The sequence below is a fragment of the Scleropages formosus genome, chromosome 1 (assembly GCF_900964775.1).
Source record: "Scleropages formosus chromosome 1, fSclFor1.1, whole genome shotgun sequence".
NCBI lineage: Eukaryota > Metazoa > Chordata > Actinopteri > Osteoglossiformes > Osteoglossidae > Scleropages > Scleropages formosus.
Window position 1 is genome coordinate 2,050,342 of NC_041806.1, and position 21,669 is coordinate 2,072,010.

General features: G+C 51.2%; 1 protein-coding gene across 1 annotated transcript; it reads right to left on the bottom strand.

The window, feature by feature from the left end:
- Positions 1–150: 150 nt before the first annotated feature.
- LOC108930202 (adenylate cyclase type 9-like) lies at positions 151–18,264 on the bottom strand. Its single transcript, XM_029251963.1, has 9 exons — positions 15,081–18,264; positions 5,004–5,203; positions 4,438–4,548; positions 3,975–4,186; positions 3,620–3,719; positions 3,200–3,408; positions 2,953–3,112; positions 2,358–2,506; positions 151–1,599 (listed from the first exon to the last, which is right to left on the bottom strand). Exons 1-9 carry the CDS (start codon positions 16,795–16,797, stop codon positions 393–395), a joined length of 4,065 nt encoding a protein of 1,354 aa, XP_029107796.1. The 5' UTR covers positions 16,798–18,264; the 3' UTR covers positions 151–392.
- Between the last annotated feature and the right edge of the window lie 3,405 nt (positions 18,265–21,669).

Below are 21,669 nucleotides of genomic sequence, written 5' to 3' on the forward strand. Positions count from 1 at the left end.
AGTGGAACACTTTGAATTTGGGGTAAAACAATAACAGTTTAAATTTAAAAAAAAGACCAGATTAACACAAATCAACTGAAATGTAAAGACTGTAAATGTAGAACCACAGCTTGATCCATTAAAATGCAGTCGACCTGTTTGTTCACTTCTTTTATTCCCTTCGTTTCTCATCCCTTTGTTGTGTTTCATTATCTGAGGAAATTTTACCACTCATTTACTGTGAAGGCACTTGATTAACCAGGAAGGTAAAAGAAGCACATTTTAAAAGGGGAAAGCAGCTCCCATGGCATCTTGCAGCCTCGCCCCTGACCCCTTCACACATCTGCCTGCTCCCCATGAGAAAGGCTCACTGATGCCATCCAGAGGCACAGGCAGAAGCTGGGGGAGCGCCGTCATAGGTGCTCTGCTGCTCTCAGTGCAGTCAGCTCATCCTCCTGCTCATCCTCCCGCTCTCCCCTGTGTGCTGAGGGGAGGAGCGTGTGGCTGACAGAGGACTGTGACACACACGGGCTGGGGCTTTCTACAGGGCCTCCCTGTAGGATTCCAGGGGTTCGCAGGGCACTTGGAACACCGTTGCTGCCCTTGGGTTTCTCTGAGGGAGGCGGGGCCATCTCCCCTGGGACAGGCTCAGCAAGGACCGGCTGGGCTGTTGGCGATGCGCCCCCCTGCTGCACCCCTGGCTCCGGGCCGGTCAAAGGAGCGTCCGGCAGCACGGCCGGCCGCTGTCGGGGGTACAGGAAGGTCCTCATCTGACCCTTGCCCTTGACATTGACGGTGCCGCGGTACTCAAAGTCATATTTCATGCAGCTGAGCGCAGCATGGCTGCCCTCGCTCACCTGCACACGGCACTCGACGCCCGTGCTGTCCATGCGGCTTGCGATGTTCACCGTGTCGCCCCAGATGTCGTACAGCAGTTTTGTGGTGCCGATGACGCCGGCCGTCAGCGGCCCATGGTTGTAGCCAATGCGCAACTTGAACTGGAAGCCCAGCATGTTTTTGTTGAAGTCGTCAATGACACGCATCATCTCAAGTGCAAAGTCGAAGAGGGCGCGCAGATGGCCGCGGGACTCCGCCTGCTCCAGGCACTGCTGCACATTGAGACCAGACGCTGCCATGTAGGTGGCGCCGATGGTCTTGATCTTCTCGACGTGGGCAAAGGCAGGCCGGCGCAGCAGCTCGTCGAAGTCGCCAATGAGCTCGTTGAGCACACGGTAGCACTCCTTGCCGCCCTCGTAGCTCTCCTCGTAAAACTCACTGAAGTTGACAATGCTGGCGAAGATGACAGCCACATCGTCGTGGTTCTTGGAGTAGCTCTGCGTCACCTTCAGCTGCTCAGCTACGTGCATCGGGATGATGTTGCCCAGCAGCCAGTCTGCCTGGTCGCGCATGTTCTGCATGCGGATGCGGTGCCGGTCAGCCTCCACGTTGCCGTGGTAGTGGAGTCGGTAACCCACCTCGAGCTCGCGGTTCAGGAACCACACGAGCAGCAGCAGCAGGAAGAATGCGAGCACGGCTTCGGAGCCCAGCAGCTCGTGGACCCCGATCGCTGTCCGTGGCCACAGCTCCACTTCACTGCTCCTGTTGGTCCAGTTGCTGGTGCTGGAGAGAGAGGGATCAGAATTTCACTGCTGGATATTTCACAGGTCCTCTTATTGATCTCAAAAAACCCTGTTGTATCACGTGTACTCTGTCCTCTACTTATCCATGCAGGCAGGGTAAAAGTTTAAAGGGAAAAAAAAAAAAAAAAAAAAAAAACCCCCCCCAACGCTCACCCAGAAGAAGAGTAACCACCATCAGTGCTGAAAAAAGGGGAAAGGACTTAAACTTATCATTACTCAATTTAAACAGACTGGACATGCGCATGAACAACAAAAGAACACCGAGAACATTGTTTCATATGTTTATTCGTTATCTGACCAAGGGGTCTTAAGGTGTTAGATAACCAAATTTACACTGATTTATCCATTCATACAGCAGGGTAACTTTTACTGTATCAGTTAAGGGTAAGCATCTTGATTAAGAACTACAGCAAGAGCAGGGAATCATACCTGGGTCCTTGACAGCCCCCAAAAACTATGCAACTTATAAGTCCTGTGTTTTACTGTCACGTGTTTGTCTAATTGGAATTTTAGAAGTTTTTGATAAACACTCCTTATAATCACATTGTTAATGTAAGATAAACGGGCGGATATGACCAGAATATTGTTGATTCAAATCCACGTAGGAGCCAACAGCACACAGGTAAACGGGAGAAGTACCAGCATCTTGAGGTCACTGGAGCCCAAAACAGCTGTTTGTTTCGCTACCCTAGTGCCTGATGAGGCCATGTGGAAGTATGGGCTCCCAGAGCAACTCACTGGGTCCTGCAGAGGGGGCTGTGGAGCAGCACGAGCACAGCGACCCCGCCCACAGTGGCCAGGCTTGAGCGCATCCAGAAGCTCAGCTGGCAGAAGTTGCAGTAGTAGACTATGGCGACGATGGCAGCGCAGCACAGGAACACATCAAACTTTGGGGGGGGCGCAGAAAGACAGCAGGTCAGTAAAGCACAGGAAATCCAAATCTCAGCAGGCCTAAATGTATTTTGTAATAATACCATTTATAGTACTTTACTCCAAAATGACATGGGTGTTTGTACACCAAGCTGTACAGCTGTACACAGTACACAACTGTATCACTGTTGATACATTTATTTATACATTGATTCATTTAGCTGACTTTTCTCCAAAGCAACTTACACTCAAGTTAAAGACAATTATTGACTCATTCATACCACTGACTAATGTTTACTGCACCAATCCAGGGTATGTATTTTTCCCACGGGTACTACAGCAGGAGGAGGGATTGAAACCCAGGTGCTCCAACAACTGTAAGCAGTATGTCACCTGCTGTCCCTTGAAGGTCCCAAGAGGGTACAGTTACCAACAGAGCTGCACCGACAAGCCTCACGCTCACCTGCACAGAGAGGTGGGGACTGCAAGTAACGTGTGTGAAGATGGACACCGCAGGAAGGGACACCAGCACTGCCCCAATGAGGTGGCGAGGGAGCCAGGCGGCGATGAACCTGAGCAGGGTTCGAGTGCAGCTCACCAGGCTGTCCAGGTAAAACGCCATGCTGCAAGGAAGAGGTTCTGCAGTTAGGGTGGAAATCTGAGGTCTGCATCCCTTAACACTCCCCCCTCCCACTCCTCCTCCTCCTCACCGCACAGACAGCAACAGTGCGAGCGCCTCCAGCAGGCCGGCGAGGATGGCAAAGGCCAGGGCAGCCGAGGGGGGGGCTTCGCTGCTCAACAAAGGCCTCAGGAAGCAGGCGAGCTCCAGCAGGAAGAACACCACGCAGGAGATGAGCACATCAAGGAAAGAGCTGAAGATGGGGCTCACGAAGGTGTGTGTGGCTTCCTGCGCCTCCAGCTGCCATAGAGCAGGACAGGGGCCTTCTGAGTATGAGCAGTACTATGTCCTGCCACACCTCAAGTGCACCGCCAGAGGGCAGTGCACGCTCATAGGAGACATCACTGAATGCGTGAGGTTCCAGGAGCCAGCGAGTGTGTGAGAGTGGCACAGAAAGCGCAAATGTGTGAGCGTTTTAGGAAGGGAAAGGGGCAGACACACTGACACGCACCTCCTCTTGGAAGCTGGAGCGGTACGCTGTCTCCAGGGATTCCTTAAAGTTCAGGCTCAGCTTGTTGATGGGGGGCTTGAAAAAGTACTCCTTCATGAGACTGAAGGTCACAGGTCAGATGGGTTACATCCTACAGCACCCAAACCAGTCAGCAGGCAGCATACATTGCTATGGCATCATCACGATGCCGCTGCCACGTTAAAATCACGCATCTGCTTCCATGCAGCAGCTGCGAACCCAGTTGGCTACAGGGCCCACAGAAACAAGCAAAAGGTGGCCTGCAGTATGCACAGAAGGCCGGCACTCTACATGGTATCACATTTGCTATTCGCTCGCACCACCTGTGCTTACTCACCTGTCCTCCTTGATCACTTCCACAAAGTGCTCGTCACTTCTTTGGCGTAAGCCCTTGGCGCGTAGCGGGATCAGAGTGGAGCGGTCTGCGGCACCCCCCGGTCCACCCGCCTTCTCCTGCAACATATCGGACAGAGAGGTCTGACTGGTGCCAGCCGCCTCCTCCCTGGGGGGGCTCAGCAGGCCATTCAGGGCACTGCGGCTCTGGGACACCTGGGTGAGAGAAAAAAGGAAGGAGTGGTAAAAACGGAGCAAGGCTGCAGAACAGACAAAACTGTTTACTTTTAGTCAGCTGGCAGATCTTTCCCTCAAGAGCGACATACAACTCTGAAAAAAGAAAAGCACTGAAAGAAAAAGAAAAAAAAACAGATGACAGCAACAACAGATGAGGGAGGAAAATAAATCTACTAAGATTGACAGACCTGAGAGCAGCAGATCACAGTATGACAATGTGTGTGGGGCACCTTGTCACTCTGGGTCTTGTGCTCCTCCTGACCGCCATTCTGCAGAGCACTGTCCTCCGGCACTCGGTCCTCCCCGGGCGTTGGACCTCCGGCACAAGCAGCACAGCCGGCCTGCAGAAAGCACAACCAAGAGCTACAGCCCCAAACGAAGCCACGAGTTCCAGTCCGTGAGCGTACTCCTCCCTGCTGGCACAGCGCCTGCAGGCCCAAAAGAGGGCGCCCTGCAAGGGCATCTGGGACTACCCTGCGAATAGTTCATTTTTAAAAATAAAAAATAAAAAAAGTGGCTGGAAGCCCATGAGGGTACATCCGCACATGGCCATGACACCACAACAGTCTGGAGAGACTGCACCACAAGTGTTTGTGTGCTACGGATGACAACAAATCAACATTCAGATCAAGCTGCGTATGTGTGAGCGCGTGCCTGTATTTGCATATGCACACAAATCAGACAGTGCTACACATGCAATCCTGAGTGTGTGACCCTGCTTTATGACAGAAGTTACTGGAACCACACCCAGCCCCACTACAAAACCCCAAGCCTTGGACCTGCCTCCCCAACCTACCTTGGCCTTGCTGTGGGGTCCCCGTGACACTCCAGCTGCCGACAAGATGAAGTTGTGCGTGTGCGGCGGGGGGTCACCGCGGTCCTGCAGGTTGCTGATGCTCAGGGGGGCTGCAGGGTCAAACCCATCCACCTCATACTGAGTGCATCTGCACTGAGAGCAGTCTGTCTTCTGCCCCGAGATCAGGTATGTCTTAAGCCCTGAGTCACACAGAACAGACGCACTGAAGCCTGGTATCATTATAAGGAAGGAGGAACAACTGTCAACCGTTCCCTCATACAAAAACAGACAGCATGCAGGGATGCTGACACTGCCAAAGTGTGTAAAGGAGAATGTGCTGTACAAAAAAAAAAAAAAAAAAAAAAAAAAAAAACCACACACACACACACCTTGTGTCACATGGCCTCAGTTACACCCTCCGACACACACTTGCTGTTCCGTTCCAACATACAAACACACCTTTCCCCCTCACATTCTACCATCCACAGGGGGCATTTCCCCAGTATGAACAGGAGTTCAGAACACACACAGGAAGTGTTTTCATATTGTGGTCTCGCTGTCACGTCTTTGCACATGCAAGCAGGGTGTTTCATGGCCGTCTTGTCCTGAGGCACTACATTAAGAAAGACCCCAGCATTCACACTTGTTTTGTTGTCATGAAGCTGCAGGAACCATGTGCTGTGTGTGTCTCCATCCAAAATCTCCTGCCCAGCATAGAGGGGAGGACAGCTGCTGTTACGTGGTGCATCACCCCTTACAGTGTTTTTCCTCCAGAATCATCTACAACCAGATAACTGCAGAACCTAAATATTCAAACACAGGAGCTGCATTGACAAAGTGAGCCAGAGGTATGTCTAAGGGCGACGGGTTCGACCCCCTCAACTGAAGGACTGTTTGGGGAATGATGTGTGTGACTTAACCTGAGATATGGAGCAGCATGAAACCATATACAGCACATGCGCACAAACATGGCCATGTGAGGAACCAATCCCAGTTGTTTGTAAACATCTATATAAAATCGAAAAGTTCCACCCCCCAGTTTTTGGCCCTGATGTGGTGGAACAAGCTCCCGCTATCCCTCAGAGATGCTAAATCCCTTCCAGCATTCAAAAATGTCTCAAATCCATCCCGTTCAAAGCCACCGCTCTCCTGATAGGTACATAAATGAGTGCAAAACCAGCTGTTACTATCTATGTATTTGCTATCTGAATGTTACTTCCACGCCAGCTACTGGAGAGATGTGAACCAACAACATGGCAGTGTCAGACAAACACGCTGTGCACTGACAATCTTGCATGTGTATCTGTCCCTGATACAGCACAGATACTGGTACTTCCTGCAGTCACCATTCACCTTCATCACACACAAGCTGTGCATTTCCACATGATGGTCAAGGTTAAGCACCCCCCGCAACTACAAGTCCAGGATAGGGAACGGTGAGCCAGAGAGGTTTCGACAGCAGACATCCACAGTTATAAACACTCCATAGACTTTCCTCCAGACTCTGAACCAAGCAGCTTGTTGCAAAAATTATTAACTGAACATGTGACATTTCCTCTAAGTTACACACATGCTCTGGAGCTTCTTGCATCCTTACAGGCCGTACGCAGCACTGGATGGACCAGCCAGCAGCTCCCAGTTCCTCCTCCTGTTGCTGGAATCTAGGCCACGCAGTGCACCTCTTTAACCACTCTAAACACAGAGGACTGATTTAAATCACATCAGTGACTATTTAAGAGCACCCATGACAAAATTAAACCACCCTAAATGTTTGCCAACCCCCTCAGAGATAACACAATGCCGTAAGAGACAAGCAGCTCTCGAAGAGCGCAGTTCTGTACACAGTTGTAAAAATGTCAGAGCACATCATCATGCTGGATGGCTAGTGATGTTCCTTCGCCTGCCTCTGCAGCACCCTGCCCCCACCTTGGCAGCTCCCTTTCCCTCGTCTTATAAACATGGCGGGCCGAGTTTGCGGGCCGCTCCTTATTAGGGCAGAGTGGCGGGGATGAGAAGGGGGCCTGGGACCAGGCTGGCCTCTCGGCCCTCGCTTCCTGTCCCGCTGTCCCCAGCTGCCCCACGTTCTGTGCAAGTACTATGGAGAACCTTGCGTCTCTCCGCTCACGCCATACAGAACCACGCAGATCTGTCCGCTCGGCCCTGGAGGGGCTCGAGCCGCTGGGTCACCGCCTGCTTGCACAGACGCTCATGTGACCAATCACTCACTGTGACCCTCACAATCTTGGTCACTCCCTGAACACAGCTGCTGAATTGCAGAAGACAGACACTTCAGACTTTACTGGGAGTAGATTGTCCGCACCCGCGCTGAGGGGCCATAGCTCCGCAGCTCAACTCGAGAGCGACCACACAGCATCACCGCACAGGCCAGTACGCTGCAGCTAGCACAGAGGCAAACCGCAGTGAACTGACCGAGAGCCACATGTAGAAGAGGCATTTCTAATGGTGGGTGGTACTGATCGGGCAGGACTCTGCTGACTCTCACCCCCACCCTCAGAAACACAAAAAAACTGGACCATTTTCCACCCCGCTCTTGGCCCAGGCCCAGCGCCACAGACTGTGGGAAAGCCTTGGGAAAAAGTCCTGGCAGAAGAGCGCCGAGCAACGAGCCCGTCTCCTCGCTGTTCACCCAGCTGGGACCCCCCCCCCAATCCATCCAGGCCCCGCAACAGTCTGTGGCAGAACAGAACAGGGAGACCCCTGGACCATGGGAAGCCCTGGATACAGTCACGAGACACCATCTTGTCACAGGGTACCTCTACGTGTTCATTACCACACTGAGCTGTGTGTGACCTTTATACAAAGCAGTCTGCACAACTTTACACAGTTACACCCATCTGACCGCTCTACTGTCCACACAGTGACTGAACAGCCATATGCGTGTGTGGAAGGAGCCAAGGTGTGGAAATCTAAACATCGCTAGCAAGCGGGCATGCTCCACACATGCTGAAAAGTGACATGCAGACCCACCCCACATTTATTCATTTAGTAGATGCTTTTCTCCATGTACAGCAACATACATCTCAGAGAAATACACACTGAGTGAAGTGTAACACACCTAGGAGCAAGTCGGCCCTTCCTTAAGGTACAGCAGAGAGGCAGTGTGTCACGCTACCACCTGACAGCACCCAGGCTCTTCAGGTATAGTTTCCACGAGTAAATGAGATTAGAGTTCCAGTGTTCTGCCACTATGTGTGTGGGTTACCGGTGGGTGCTCTGGTTTTCTCCCACAGTCCAAAGACATACAATATTCAGATGAATTAGTAATTATACACTGCCCACAGCTTGTGAATAAGTGACTGAGTGCGTGCATGTGTGGTTATGCTGCACTGAACTGCAGTCCTGTCCTGGGTGTACCCTCGAGCCTTGTACCCCATGATTCCAAGATAGGCTCCGCACTACTGTGACCCTGACCAGGACAAGCAGTTAATGAAAGTGATTCCCCCCCTCCCCAAAAACAGCTTTTACAACAGAAACAGAAATACACTTTTTGTAGCTGTTGATGTTGAGTTAACATTGTGTGGGTCTAATGCAGGGCTTTATAAAAGAGCATTGTTAAAGGAACAAACTATGCATGAAACAAGGCATAGCCAGACATCCCAGTACGTAAATTCTATATCAAACCAGGGAAACGCATATTCAAGATTATAGAGTTGAAAATGTGAGGATCTTATTTTTATGCTACTTTGCTCAAGACACTGATAAATTGTGTTGCAGGAGAAAAAGTAATTTGCTGTCTACTGCTCCTTTTTAAATAAATTTAGAAGACTACCAAGCATAAAACCCCAACAGCACATTTCCTGGTATCATACTTATTGTTTGTGACAAACGTCAGGGCTTGGAAACAAACAACGCTTGGAAAAAACAAGGGGGGGGGGGAAGAAGAAAGAAAAAAAAAAAAAAAAAAAACCCACATGGGCTTCTTTGTTTAAATCTCATAACTACTACAAGAGCAAAGTATAAACAGAGCCTCAGTTTCAGTTTGATTCCTCATACCAAGCTGGTCAGCTACTTTGCCGAAGTGCACATTGTGCACGAGCCTCAGGAGGCACAACAGTCGAGGTAAGACCCTGAACCCTTCTACCCTCAGCCAGGGAATCATCAGCAGCGAGCAACCTTGGCCATGGGAGGGTTTACATGACCCTGCTTTGGCAACGTGGGAACCCTCGGCTCTCTCGTGCGGCTCAGCTGAGACTGGCACCGTGGCCTCCCCTTATCAGCTGAATCAACAGCAGGGGGCCTACAAAAGGGGCCAGCAGCTGTGCCTCTGCATTGAGTAACAGGAAGTTGCCAGGAATGAGATGTCCTTCCACATCAACCAGTCTCTTCAAATAAGATGCCCTCTTAATGAATTCAACACGTGGATAATTGGGCCTTGTGCCTTTACCCCATGTCCCCTCCCCCAGAAAACAGCAGAATGTATATATGTGTGTGTGTGTGTGTGTGTGTGTGTGTGTGTGTGTGTGTGTGTGTCCTAGAACTACCCTTGCAATGGCACTACAGGAAGTTGACTTTGGAGCAACATGATGCTCCCCGCAGAAGTGCAGCCCTGCAGAATACCAAGTGACCTACCTGTTTGTGCACATAATCATACACGGAGGAGAGCAGCAACAGCTGCATGATGCTCTCCACAGCTAGCAGTGCAGGGCAGTGGCCAATTATGGGCGTGGGCACAGACTCTCCCGTTTCCACATTAAGATATCATTCTACCAGAATGGTTTAGAAAGAAATCCCACACCAAACCAAATGGGCGAAAGTGGATTACTGCTGACTGCAAGTCACCATGAACACAATCATGTGTATGATGCTCATAAATAATAAACAGCAAACACCACACACGTGACTGCTGTAGGGCTGCCATCATGGCATGCTGGAACCGCCCCACACGGGGCTATTAGCAGGCCCTTCAGGGTGAACTTTCTCAGTCCAGAAAAGTGAAAGGGAAGGCAACACAACACATGCCTGGAGCACAACAGGAGGACTTCACCCCAGGTACAAGTACACATCTCCTCTGAGAATAATCCTGGGTCCAACTGCAGGCAACATTGCACCTGGTTATTGAAGTCCACGGTGACCAAAGGCACCAGAGAAAACATCCCTGAAAAGAAGCAACTGCCCTCCTCCTACATGAGCACCGGGCTCATCATTTCCCTAACTAGACTGCTATCTTTAAACTGCTATAGACAAACTACAGTAGTTAACATCATCACCAGATGGGGTCTTCACCTGGACCACTCTAAGGAAAGTGAGATGAGGCCATAGTTTTGCAAGTCATCCCTCACACATTATTCAGCAATTCTGGGGCACCATCGTAGGGGAATAGTACTCTTGAATGGAGCCACAGCACCTGGGTGCAGGGCTTTCAGAACAAGACCAAGTGCCAGGCCGTGACGTAGCCTGTTCACAAGCAGCACGGAAGCAGGACAGACTCACCCATCTGCTGCGCGGCCAGCAACTCATCAGAGCAGACAGGCCAGCCGCACAAGCCGCCACACAAACATAATCCCTTGGATCAGAGCAGCAAGCAGCTACGCTGTTTGTCCTCCGACTAATGAGCTTACAACACCAGCTGCGACCGGAGCTTAAGCTCTATCTCCCACACATGCCAAGACTGACCAACACTCCAGAGGACACGTCCCAACCTCTGATCCCAGGAGGGGCAGCAAATTAGGAACCAATGGGAAAGTTCGGTTTGAGGACACAAGTACTTGGATGACAGCATACAGTGCAGTCTCCTGTGGTGCCTCCTGCACATGCGTGTAGAGCAAGGTCCAGTCCACCATGGCACAGCTATGTGGCTCTGGACAACAGGAGAGACTGCACTGTCAGATGTGGAACAGTGTGTCTTTCTGCAACTCTCCAGAAATTAACTGGAGCAACCCCACCTCCCTGGCCCCCAAAGCACCCAGAAAAAGTCCACATTGCTCCAAGATGCAGTGTTTCTCTGCTGCCCAAAAAAAAGAAAACACTATTTTGGAGCTATTGGTTCTCTCTGAACTGCTATTAGGTTTTACGTGTGCCCACATTTAACAGGTGGTTCATGGCAATTTCTCCATGTGAACTGAAACTGAGCGCAACACATAGGGCTGACTCCCAGCAAACAGCATCCCATTCACTCATTTTTACAGCAAGATATTTTTTTACTCCATCAGCTCAAGCAAGTGTCCTAATGAAGGGTGCTACAGCAGAAACAGGGGTTTGAACCCAGTTTGTTTGACAGCAAAGGGATGCCGAACCACTACACTACTTGCTCTATTAATATATTCACACAGATATGGTACAAACAATGCATACCCTGCAGCTTGAGCCACATTACATTTGACTATACTGTCAGTAACACAAATACAGAACAGATATCATATCGAACACTGATACATAAACAAAACAACCAGAAAGCCCCATTTTCTCAATGCCTCGTTTGAATTAATTCCTCAGGCGGAAACGATGAGCGCATGTGCCCGGCAAAACAAACGTGCCTAGATGATGGGCAGATGTTTCTTCATCTTCTCCTACATTCACATCCCTGTTGTGTCCCCAAGTTATGCTGATAACCATCAGCCTAGCCTTCAATAACATTTCAGAAGTCATTGGTCATGGGCCGACGGGCAGCCTAATGAATAAGGAAGCTAACCAACAGTCAAAGGGTTGCGTGTTTGGATCACGGTAAGGAAACTTGTTTTGGACAAACAGAAAGGAAACAAAAACCCAAACCTCTTAGTAAAAGACCGTTCTGCCAGGCTGAAAGTTTGGGAGTCCCCCACCTTGCCAATACCATAGTAACAGAACCAGTAAAGTACTATAAATGGAATACATGGATGAAAGACAGCTGACTAGACGTGCAACTTGCGGACTTCTAGCTGTGGATACTTTCATCAAAAATTCAACACAAGTTGCCCCCCTCAGGACTAAATTTCACTAATGCAACAGGTGGGATGCTAGGCACAAGTCAGTCAATGTGTTGTTGTAAAGTGTGAAAACACACACCAACAGCTCCACCCACCCTCTCTTGCTGTGAAGGGTTCCTGTCGAACCCAGTGAAAGTGAGACAAAAGAACCCCTGTTGAGGCCAGGCTATAGCATGAAGGGCAAAACACTAAATGAGAGAGAGCGCGGGCACGTGCACACAGACAAAACGCCAGCAGAAAGGTATGTCCCTCCGCAAACTCCACCACACACACACACACACACACACACACACACACACACACACACACACACACACACACACACACCTTCTGAACCGCTTGTCCCATACGGGGTCGCGGGGAGCCGGAGCCTACCCGGCAACACAGGGCGTAAGGCCGGAGGGGGAGGGGACATACCCAGGACGGGACGCCAGTCCGTCGCAAGGCACCCCAAGCGGGACTCGAACCCCAGACCCACTGGAGAGCAGGACCTGGTCCAACCCACTGCGCCACCGCGCCCCCCTCAAACTCTACCATCGTGACCTAATGTGGCCACAGCATGTGGAGAGGACCCAGTGTACCCATTATGGCCTGGATGAGTGTAAAAGTACCACACATGCTGCAAAACAAAGTGACAGCGTTCCACAAAATCGTAGCTGAGCGTGAGAAGCAGAGACGGGGAGAGAGAGCGAGAGAACAGAGATTAGTGGTTTACAGATTACAGTCTAGAACAGTTCATTCCCTTATTACCTGTTTAAATGTCACCACCAACTACGCTCCTTGTCTTTCATGTTATCAGTCTGAGCAGACACTCAATAGCCTCCTCCTTCCTTCCTGCTCCTTACAATGGTGTGAAGATGCACACCTGAAGAACCATGGCCTGCCACACTTCATGTACACATCACGTTTGTCAAAACTTTTCAAACATTTCAGCACAGTCAATAAAGCACCTTGATTTTCAGACTGAGTGAAACTGGGAAAGATAAGGGTGGGGCAGGGGAGTGAAAGTGCAATGGGGGGGCATGTCCATGAGGTGCGACACAAAGTCTCGTGGGGAGGTTCACATGGCCCCCTGGGGGGTGAACGGGACAGGATTCAAAAGAGATGGGACACTGTCCAGAGTTGTGCATTTCCATTATTTTGTGGACATGATCGGGTTAAAAGGCACAGGGGGCGATGTGGGCAATTCAGGGACGTTCCCAATGCTTTGTACGCACGGGGGGTGGCCTTCCGCTGGACAACTGATAACAGCAGCGCTGAAGTCAGAGGAATCGGGGGGTGGGGGGGAAGTGTGTAACAACTGTAAAGGCCACAGCGTGGGAGGGGGGCTGTTCACAGGCCATGGGGAAAGTTTGAATAAAAAAAAAAAAGTCTCCAGTGAAAAGCCTCTGCTAAAAGGATAAATGTCAAAGTGACTTACACTCTGAAGTTATCTACAATTATTGACCCATTTATACAACTGGGCAATGTAGGGTAAGCACCTTGCTTAAGGTACTGCAGCAGAAGGCAGGATTTAAAACTAACCTCTGGACCCAAAGGCAGCAGCTCTAACCACTATGCTACCAGCAGAGTCCTACTGCTGAAGCTCAAAAAGCAGGTGACAACATACACACACGAAACTGATTTTAGACCAGACTTGAACACTGCTGACCTCACTAACTGCTTGAGGAAACCTGGCGTTCTTCATCAAGTGGTACAAAAGCATGGGAGGAACAAGGGGTGGGGCAGGGAATCAAACAGAGACACTGTGAACCAGTTCTAGGGAACAGGACACGTACACCTGAGAAGTGGGAGAGGTTAAAATACAACCCGCTGCCGGAATTCTGACGGTAAACCAATGACGGCCACACAGGGACAATGAGACAGATCCAGACAAGTGCTGAAGAAAGCTGCAGGCAGCCACTGGGACACAGATCAGGGTTCAGAAAGAGGACAAAAGCAGGTTTTCAGGGTGAGCTGGTGATGCAGTGAGGGAGAGTGTTTACCTGGGTCACATCACTTTTACAGGTTACATGAAATACAGCCACTGTAGTTTTTCCATCTCATAAAGCCCATTGTAACAGCTACCAAAGCCATGAAAACTGTCGGGAATTGCCCCCTCCGGGATGGGACTGGGGGGGTTGATTTAAAATGAGTTTACAAAAGCAGCATGAAAGCTATGGGACTTGACAAGCGCAGTTCGGCCAACTCTCCAATTTTCTCCAGCCTCAAAATTAAGAGGCCCGCAGGTGAAAAGGAAAAAGGTCAAGGACAATAACAACTGTCCGCTTCAGACACGGATGTGGAATCCCTTGTCAAAGCTCATAAGGACAGTAGCTGTGTTACAAGCTTTAATCTATGCTATGCAAACAAGGAAGGGCAAACAACTTGGGACAGCTTAGTAAAGCAGCATCATAGTTACACTAACATTACTTTGGAGAGAAGCATTGCTAAATGGAATGAACTTACCCATTTCGACAGCTGGGTCATTTTTACTGGAGCAAATTAGGGCAAGTATCTTGCTCAAGGGCAGCTGGAGGTGAGATTCAAACCCGTGACCTTTGGGTCAAAATGCAGCAACTCTAACCACTACACTACCAGGTGTCCCATTCACTGCTACCCTTCACATCCTTTCAGCCACAGAGGGAAAGTGACACATTTTCTGGTGACAAAATTCAGGTCAAGTATCTCATTCAACCAGAACAGCAGCAGTACCATTTCTAGGACTTGTACTGTGAGGTTGCTTTCATGTTCATGTTGCATGTCCTCTGTAGACACTTGGCCTCCAGCCATTCACACATTTATATTCATTTCACTGATGCTTTTCTTCAAAGCACCTTACAACATAAAGCTACCTACAATTAATTACCCAGCTTTACTATACCAACTCACGCAATATACCTTGTTCAAGACCACTGCAATAGGTGAGATTCGAACCTGCAACCTCCAAGCTCAAAAATGCCAGCTCTAACCACTATGCCACCAGCTGCTCAAGGTCAGCTTGTCAAAGTGAATTTGAGGGGTCCACCTGCACTTACTGACACTCCTGAGAAGTGAACTAGACCCAGCTACACTTCTGGTACATGTACTCACTGCCTCCATTACCCTCAACTCCTTCCACACGCACACTTGTAAAAATTGCTTTGAACACACGTGCACAGACACGGAACCTTACCTTTGAGCTGGTCAACCACGATGTTCCGCCCATGGCGCTCCTCCACCCGGCCATCCTCACACCAGTAACGGTCGTCCAAAAAGCTGGCAGTAGCTTCTGAAAGGTGCACCTTTCCAGCCACGCCAAGCTGTTCCATGAGGTTGGCCAGGTTGACGTCGTTGGACCAGACATCAAACTTGAAGCGCTTCATACCCAGGATGCCGCAGAGCACAGTGCCTGTGTGCACGCCCACCCGCATGTCCACCGTCTCACACGACTCACAGCAGAACCGCTCAATGGCGTGGATCATGCCGAGACCCATCTCCACACAGCAGTAGGCATGGTCTTCCCGGGGCTCAGGGCAGCCAGCCACACAGTAGTAGCAGTCCCCGAGTGTGCTGATCTTCTCGCAGCAGGTCAGCTCACACAGGCGGTCGAAGCGGCCAAACAAGTCATTGAGGAGGCCAACCAGGGCATGGGCAGACTTATTGGCACTCATGCGAGTGAAGCCCACGATGTCTGCGAACAAGATGCTGACAGGCTCCATGCGCTTCATGTTGAAGGGCCGGAAGATGATCTGGCCCCGAGGGATTGAGGTCTTCTTCCTCTTGTTGCCCTTGGGGCTGGCAGAAGAGGCAGCGGCGTTAACCGAGCCAACAGCAGCGGCACTGGTTGAGTAGCGCCGCCCAGAGCTCTCGCTCTCGTCGTCACCTTGCTTCATGAGCTCGTCAGCGACTCGCTGGGGCATCACCGAGTGGATCATGCGCTCCTTCAGGGCCTTCTCCACTTCTAAATCCTTGCCATGCATAACAGCCTGGCCAACTTTAAGAAAAGTGCTGCGCAAGCGCACCTCCGACGTGATGAACAGGTGCACGCCGAGGACATGGGTGCACAGGTGCAGCAGGGCCCTGGCTGGCACCAGCCAGCTCAGCATCTCTAGGCCCATGATGTTGCCTTTTGCCAGGGCCACCCAGCCCAAGGCCTCAAACATCACTGAGTAGGAAAGGCCCAGCAGCACAGAAACATATAGGCGCACATGGAGCGCACAATACAGGAGGAGCAACACCTCCACACACAGAGAAAAGGTTCCAACAGGAGAGATGCAGGACACATGTCGGGGACTGTGCAACGAGTCGTTCCCTCCACCACCGTCATCTGGCAGATGGCTGCTCTGAGTCTGCAAGGCTAGTGTGAGGACAAAGGTCACAGTGACGAGCAGCAGCGAGGCCTGGCTGTACAGGCGCATGTAAGGCTGGGTGAAGGTGAACAGGAAGAGGAGGAAGCAGAAGAGGAGGAAGATGGCTGTAGGCACCAGGAAGGGAACGGGGTCACAGTAGCTGCTGTTCGCTCCAAAGTACACCCCCCAGAGGAGGCCGGCAGTGGCCAGGTAGAAGAGCACGTAGCGGAAGTGGCGCTGCGTCTGCGGGAAGCACCGCTCCCGGCACGCCTGCTCCAGAATGGGCGAGTCAAAACGAGGGTCCCAGCACTGTGCCGCCGACTGCTCGAACAGCTGCGGCACCCGGCGCAGCCCCCGACTCTCCGCGACCGACCTGTACGTGGCCCAGTCTCCTGAGCTGCAGCTGGATGAAATGCTGTACTTCAAGGGCTGCTGAGCTTCCGACTCTGACCTGGACGGCTTCGTGCCGCTGTTGCCGATGCACACCGACACCGGGCCGTCGCCGCCGCCGGCGCAGCTCACCTCTGTGTTGTGCAGGAGCTGCCGATCCTGGGAAGCCATGTTCAGCAACAGGCGACCTGAAGCTAAGAAGAAAGCTCAGCGGCAACCACTGATCCCCTTAGAAGTGGTGAGCTGGTAGGGAAGCAGACGCACACGTCAATGGAGTCAAGTTTCTCCGGTATCCCTTCTATTATATCCTTTTTTTGTTCTTCAACTGGAAAAAGGCAGAATACTGGGTGGAAAAAGAAACCCTTGGGAATAGAGTGTCAACGTGAAGAAAGGGGGGAGGGGGAAAAAAAAAAAAAAAAAAAAAAAAACCACACACACACACAGAATGTGCGAGCAGAAGCCTCTCGTGCGTAAGCGGCGCACCGGCCGTTGAGCACAGTCTGTCCCGCGCCCCTCCAGGAGCCCGTCCGCGCGCTGCTGACGTCAAAAGCGGCTCGCGCGCCTCCGGAGCCCCCCCCCCCCGGAGTACAGTTGCTCTCAAGTCACGTTACCCGCCGCCTCCACGCATGCCGCGCACATATTCCCACAGTTTGCAAACACACTTGAGGGAAGAAAAACGTGGAGGTGTTTTAACGTGTCAAGCCCAAAAGCGCGTATCAGTATCACCTCGTGCCTCGAGCGGCCCCTGGGAGCTCCGGAGGAGCCCCCGCCGCTGCTCGCTATAAGTCTCCACCGCCACTGCCGCCACCGCACGCTCCCCAGCGGGGCTCATGTTCCCCGGGCGGCTCCGGGCGGCTGCGGGGTCTCGCTTCTCCTCACCGTCTGACACACAGCAGCGAGTGGTGACAAAAAAGGCGCGCGGTGCCAGCTGGCGCTCAGCCCATCGGGAACCCGTCCGGAAGGACTCGGCGGACCGCACCACCACCCGTCGACTCCTTCCTTACAGGCGATCACACTGCCCGGCCTTCGCCGCCGGGGACCGGGGGACCGGGAGTGCCGAGCCGGGCCGGGCCGAGGCGACGCTCGGACGCTCCGCTCTTTCTCCCTGCGTACCGGTCCCTGTACCGCAGCCTGGCGCGCTCCCGCGGCGGGGCCCGTTTTCCGCGACGAGCCGCGGCCTTTCCTTGACGCCTCGCCGGAGGAGCGCGAGCACCAGTGGCACTGTGCCGCCAGACTGTGGGGTGAACGCAGTGGTGAAAGAGAATGACGTTAGCAGGGAGGAATTATAAAGCACATCAAAACTGACAGTTTAATATCAGCAAACAGCGCGCGCGTCTCCGTGTGTGAGAGAGAGAAAGAGAAACAGAAGGAGCTCCACGAAGAAACGTGCCCGGGCGGGTGCTGCACTCGGCCACATCGCCTCAGGAAAAGTTCACAGTAGGAACTTCCCTCCTCCTACTGCTGCTGCTGCTACTGCCGTAAGAACTTTGTCAGAAATCCCCGCCGGACACAACTAAATAATTCCGGAAGCGATAAAACAGAAACGGAGCTGCCGCTCGTGGGCTCGAGAGGAAGGCAGTGAATTACCGATGACGATGGTGATCCCCGAGACCCCAACTGCTGCGGCACCCGTCTGCGCCGCGAGCTCGTGGACCGAAGGCGCGAGCGAAGCTCCGCTGCGCTCTAGACTACTGCTCCTCGCGCCAGATGAAGGCGGTCCGCGTGCGTAGCCGTTCCGATTGAGTTGGCCGGCGTTGGGCGCGCGGTGACGTCTCTTTATAGAGCCCCGAGTCGCCCTCCTGTAGCTGTACGCGCCCGGTCACTTCTCTGGAACCGGTGCGAGCGCCGCGTCCTCGTGCTCCTCTTCCTCTTCCTTCTCCCCGTCGTCGACACCGGGAGCGCGCAGCTACGGCGCTGGCTCCTCGCGGTCGTCCGCGAGGCGCAGAGAAAGTACAAACTGTCAATGAGTGTGAGTAAGTGTGTGTGTTTACAGATCGAACGACATGCAGCAAAAGTTACTGTGGTGGGCGGCGCGCACGCATTCTCCGGGGTGACGAGCACGTTCTTTCCCGTAAGCAGGAGAGAGCGGGATTGGAGGGAATGGGCAGGGATTGAAGCGCTGGAGCACGTGCTGTGGGTGTGACGCTCATCGGGACTCGGTGGTATCAATAACTAATATTATAATATTCGTTTACTGCGTCGTGGGAAGGATTGTGGTCACTGTGGGCATCGCGTGTTGTCGTGTTTACGTGTTGTCAGCACTGTACAATTTCCATTTGTACAGAAGAATTCTCTTCTTCTTGAGAAGAAACCGACCTGAATAAAAAAAAAAAATCAAAGTAATGTGACTTTAAAATTATCTAGATGCAAAAGCAATTTAAGCTATTCTTCTTTTCATTATTATTATTATTATTATTATTATTATTATTAATTTAGAGAACTTTGCTATATGTCCACAGTAGGTCAGTCCACCAGGGTGCGCCGTCCTCTCCCTACACATGGGTGGTGGATCCATGTCCGGGACCCTGGGGTCAATGACAAGACCTTCGCTTGGTCCTCGCACCTTCTTCTCTCATCTCCTTCCCTCGCAGCCACTTCCACATCCATGGAAGGTGAGTATTTCACTGTGGTAATGTAGGTGATGCTCTTTGCTAGAAGTTTCCAGCACACAAACCAGCAATAAGTGGCTTTTGAATTAAACATAAGGCCAAATAAGGGGCTGCACTGCAGGTAGCACTGGTGCCTCAATTCAAACCCTGCAGGGCTGTGGGCAGTTTGCATGGGTTTCCTCCCAAAGACACACATTTTGGATGAACAGATGACTCCAAATTGCTGGTAGTGTGTGTGTGTGTGTGTGTGTGTGTGTGTGTGTGTGTGAGAGAGAGAGAGAGACATTTACTGGGTATGTCCATGATTGCCCTATGATGGATTGGTGGATTAGTGTCCCATCCTGGGTGTACCTTTCCTCACACTCTGTACTTCCCAGATAGGCCCTGGACCACCATGACCCTGCACATTAGATATGTGGTTATTGGTAATAATAAGAATAAATGTGCTCAGAATGTTATGAACAGCTTCTCTTCATCAATATGTTTGTAATGAGCTACCCGAAGCCCAGGCGTGACCCGGCACCACGAGGAACAAATTCCAACGTCTCACTACACACAGATGATTCCCCCCTCCGCCTCCCTTCCACCCCCGTCTCGGCCGAGTGCTGCGGGTGCAATTTTGCCTACCCTTTGGAGCCAATAAAACAGCCGCTGGTGTGTGAGGAGTCCATCACGGACACTTTGGGGCGGGTGGAGGAGGAGGAGGAGGAGGAGGAGGGGGGCAGAGTCCACAGGTCACACGGCACAACACACTAATTTTGTGGACAAGGACCCTGAGAGTAACAGCACATTCTGGCTTAAACACAAATACACACACACACACACACACACACACACACTTAAACCAGTGAAGGCTGGACCATCACTCTGTGACAGGTGGACATGTCTCTAAGAGCTCTGGAGGACTTTTATTAACCTAAATTGCAAATTGTTAAGTGAGATGGACTGTTATCCTGCCTGGGGTGTACCCTACTTAGTCTAGCGCGGCATGCTTCCAGGATACGCTCTGGAACACCGTGACCTTGCAGTGGACAAGTAGTCCAGTGGTGTTCCCCTGTCCAACTGGACAGCTGCATGTGACACCCCAAAGTGCCCCTGGCCAAAAGTGTAATTGTACCATATTACCACATTCCTGACGTGAGACAGAGCGAGGTAGATATACCCTTGTTATCAGCTTCAGTTTGATTTAGTGCTCCAACAATATTTACTTTGCATTCACACTGTCATTTGTGTCACCTCAGTCTGTGTCACAGGGTCCCATGTTGTCTTCCTGGGGGGTTAGGACGCCACCTGGTGGACACCGAGGGCCAGTGCAGCGTTTGTCTCCTCACTGACAGAAAGGAATTTCCGGGGGGGGGGAGGGTGTGGTACCATGTGCAGGAAGTGTCCTGCACCGCGGGGGGTCCTGCGTGCACCTGTCCCCAAGCTCTTCAACAGGTGTGGCCTAGTCCTTCTGCGTGATCATTCTCGTGCTCCTAAATCAGTTCGTCAGAAAAAGGTTATATTTCTCCCGTGTACACAGTGCGCTGCTTTACTGTGACATCACCATCATCATCATCATCATCATCACCATCAAGCACCCTGTTCAGCAGCACTCCAGTGGGGGCCAATCAGTTTGATCAATTGTGTAATTGCAACGATGCATATTGGCCCCTTGTTCTGAAACACTCGGACACTCATAAAACAAGCTAAACATAATATTGCTCCTTCCGTGTGTTGTATATGTACTCAGCAAATACTGTTATCTTTTACAGTTTACACTGTCAAATATTTGCTCAGGTAATTCGGGCCTTGGAGCTGCGCTGCTGGGGTGACCTTTGGGCCGCAGGTCCAGTTCACGTTTGTTCAAATCACTTGTCCTGAGTTCACACGAGTGCAGTTCGGCCAGCGGAACAACCACACGCCGCGCAGGAGGTTCGAGTGCAATCAGCTGGAAAGGGAAATCGTGGTTTGCTAACTGATATATTTTTTTCTCTTTTTTATTTTATCAGACCTGTCAATGTATAATCGCATTCCACATATTCACATTGCGGCGCTCACTCTGCACTCGAGTCCACATACTTAACGTGCTCTGTCTCTGGGCTCTTCAAGCTGGTTCAAGTCATGAACATAAAAAAAAAAACATTTTTCTGAAGGATTTTCCACTTTTTACTGTGTGTTGTGATCACATCCAATTGTTCAGCTTTTCTCATTCACTACAAATCTTATACAAGTTTCAATAGAGCAGAATAAATTATGATATACATATAAAGATCACTCCCGGAAGTCTGAAACAACATGAAAAAAATGAGAAGCGATCAGTGTGGGTCAAAGCCGAGGTGCTGCTCCACCAAAACTTTAATATAGCCGAGGAACCTTTAAAATCCACACCGACAGAGATTGGTAAAATGCTCAATGGAAAAATTCAGAAGCAATGAGAAGAGAATGACAGACA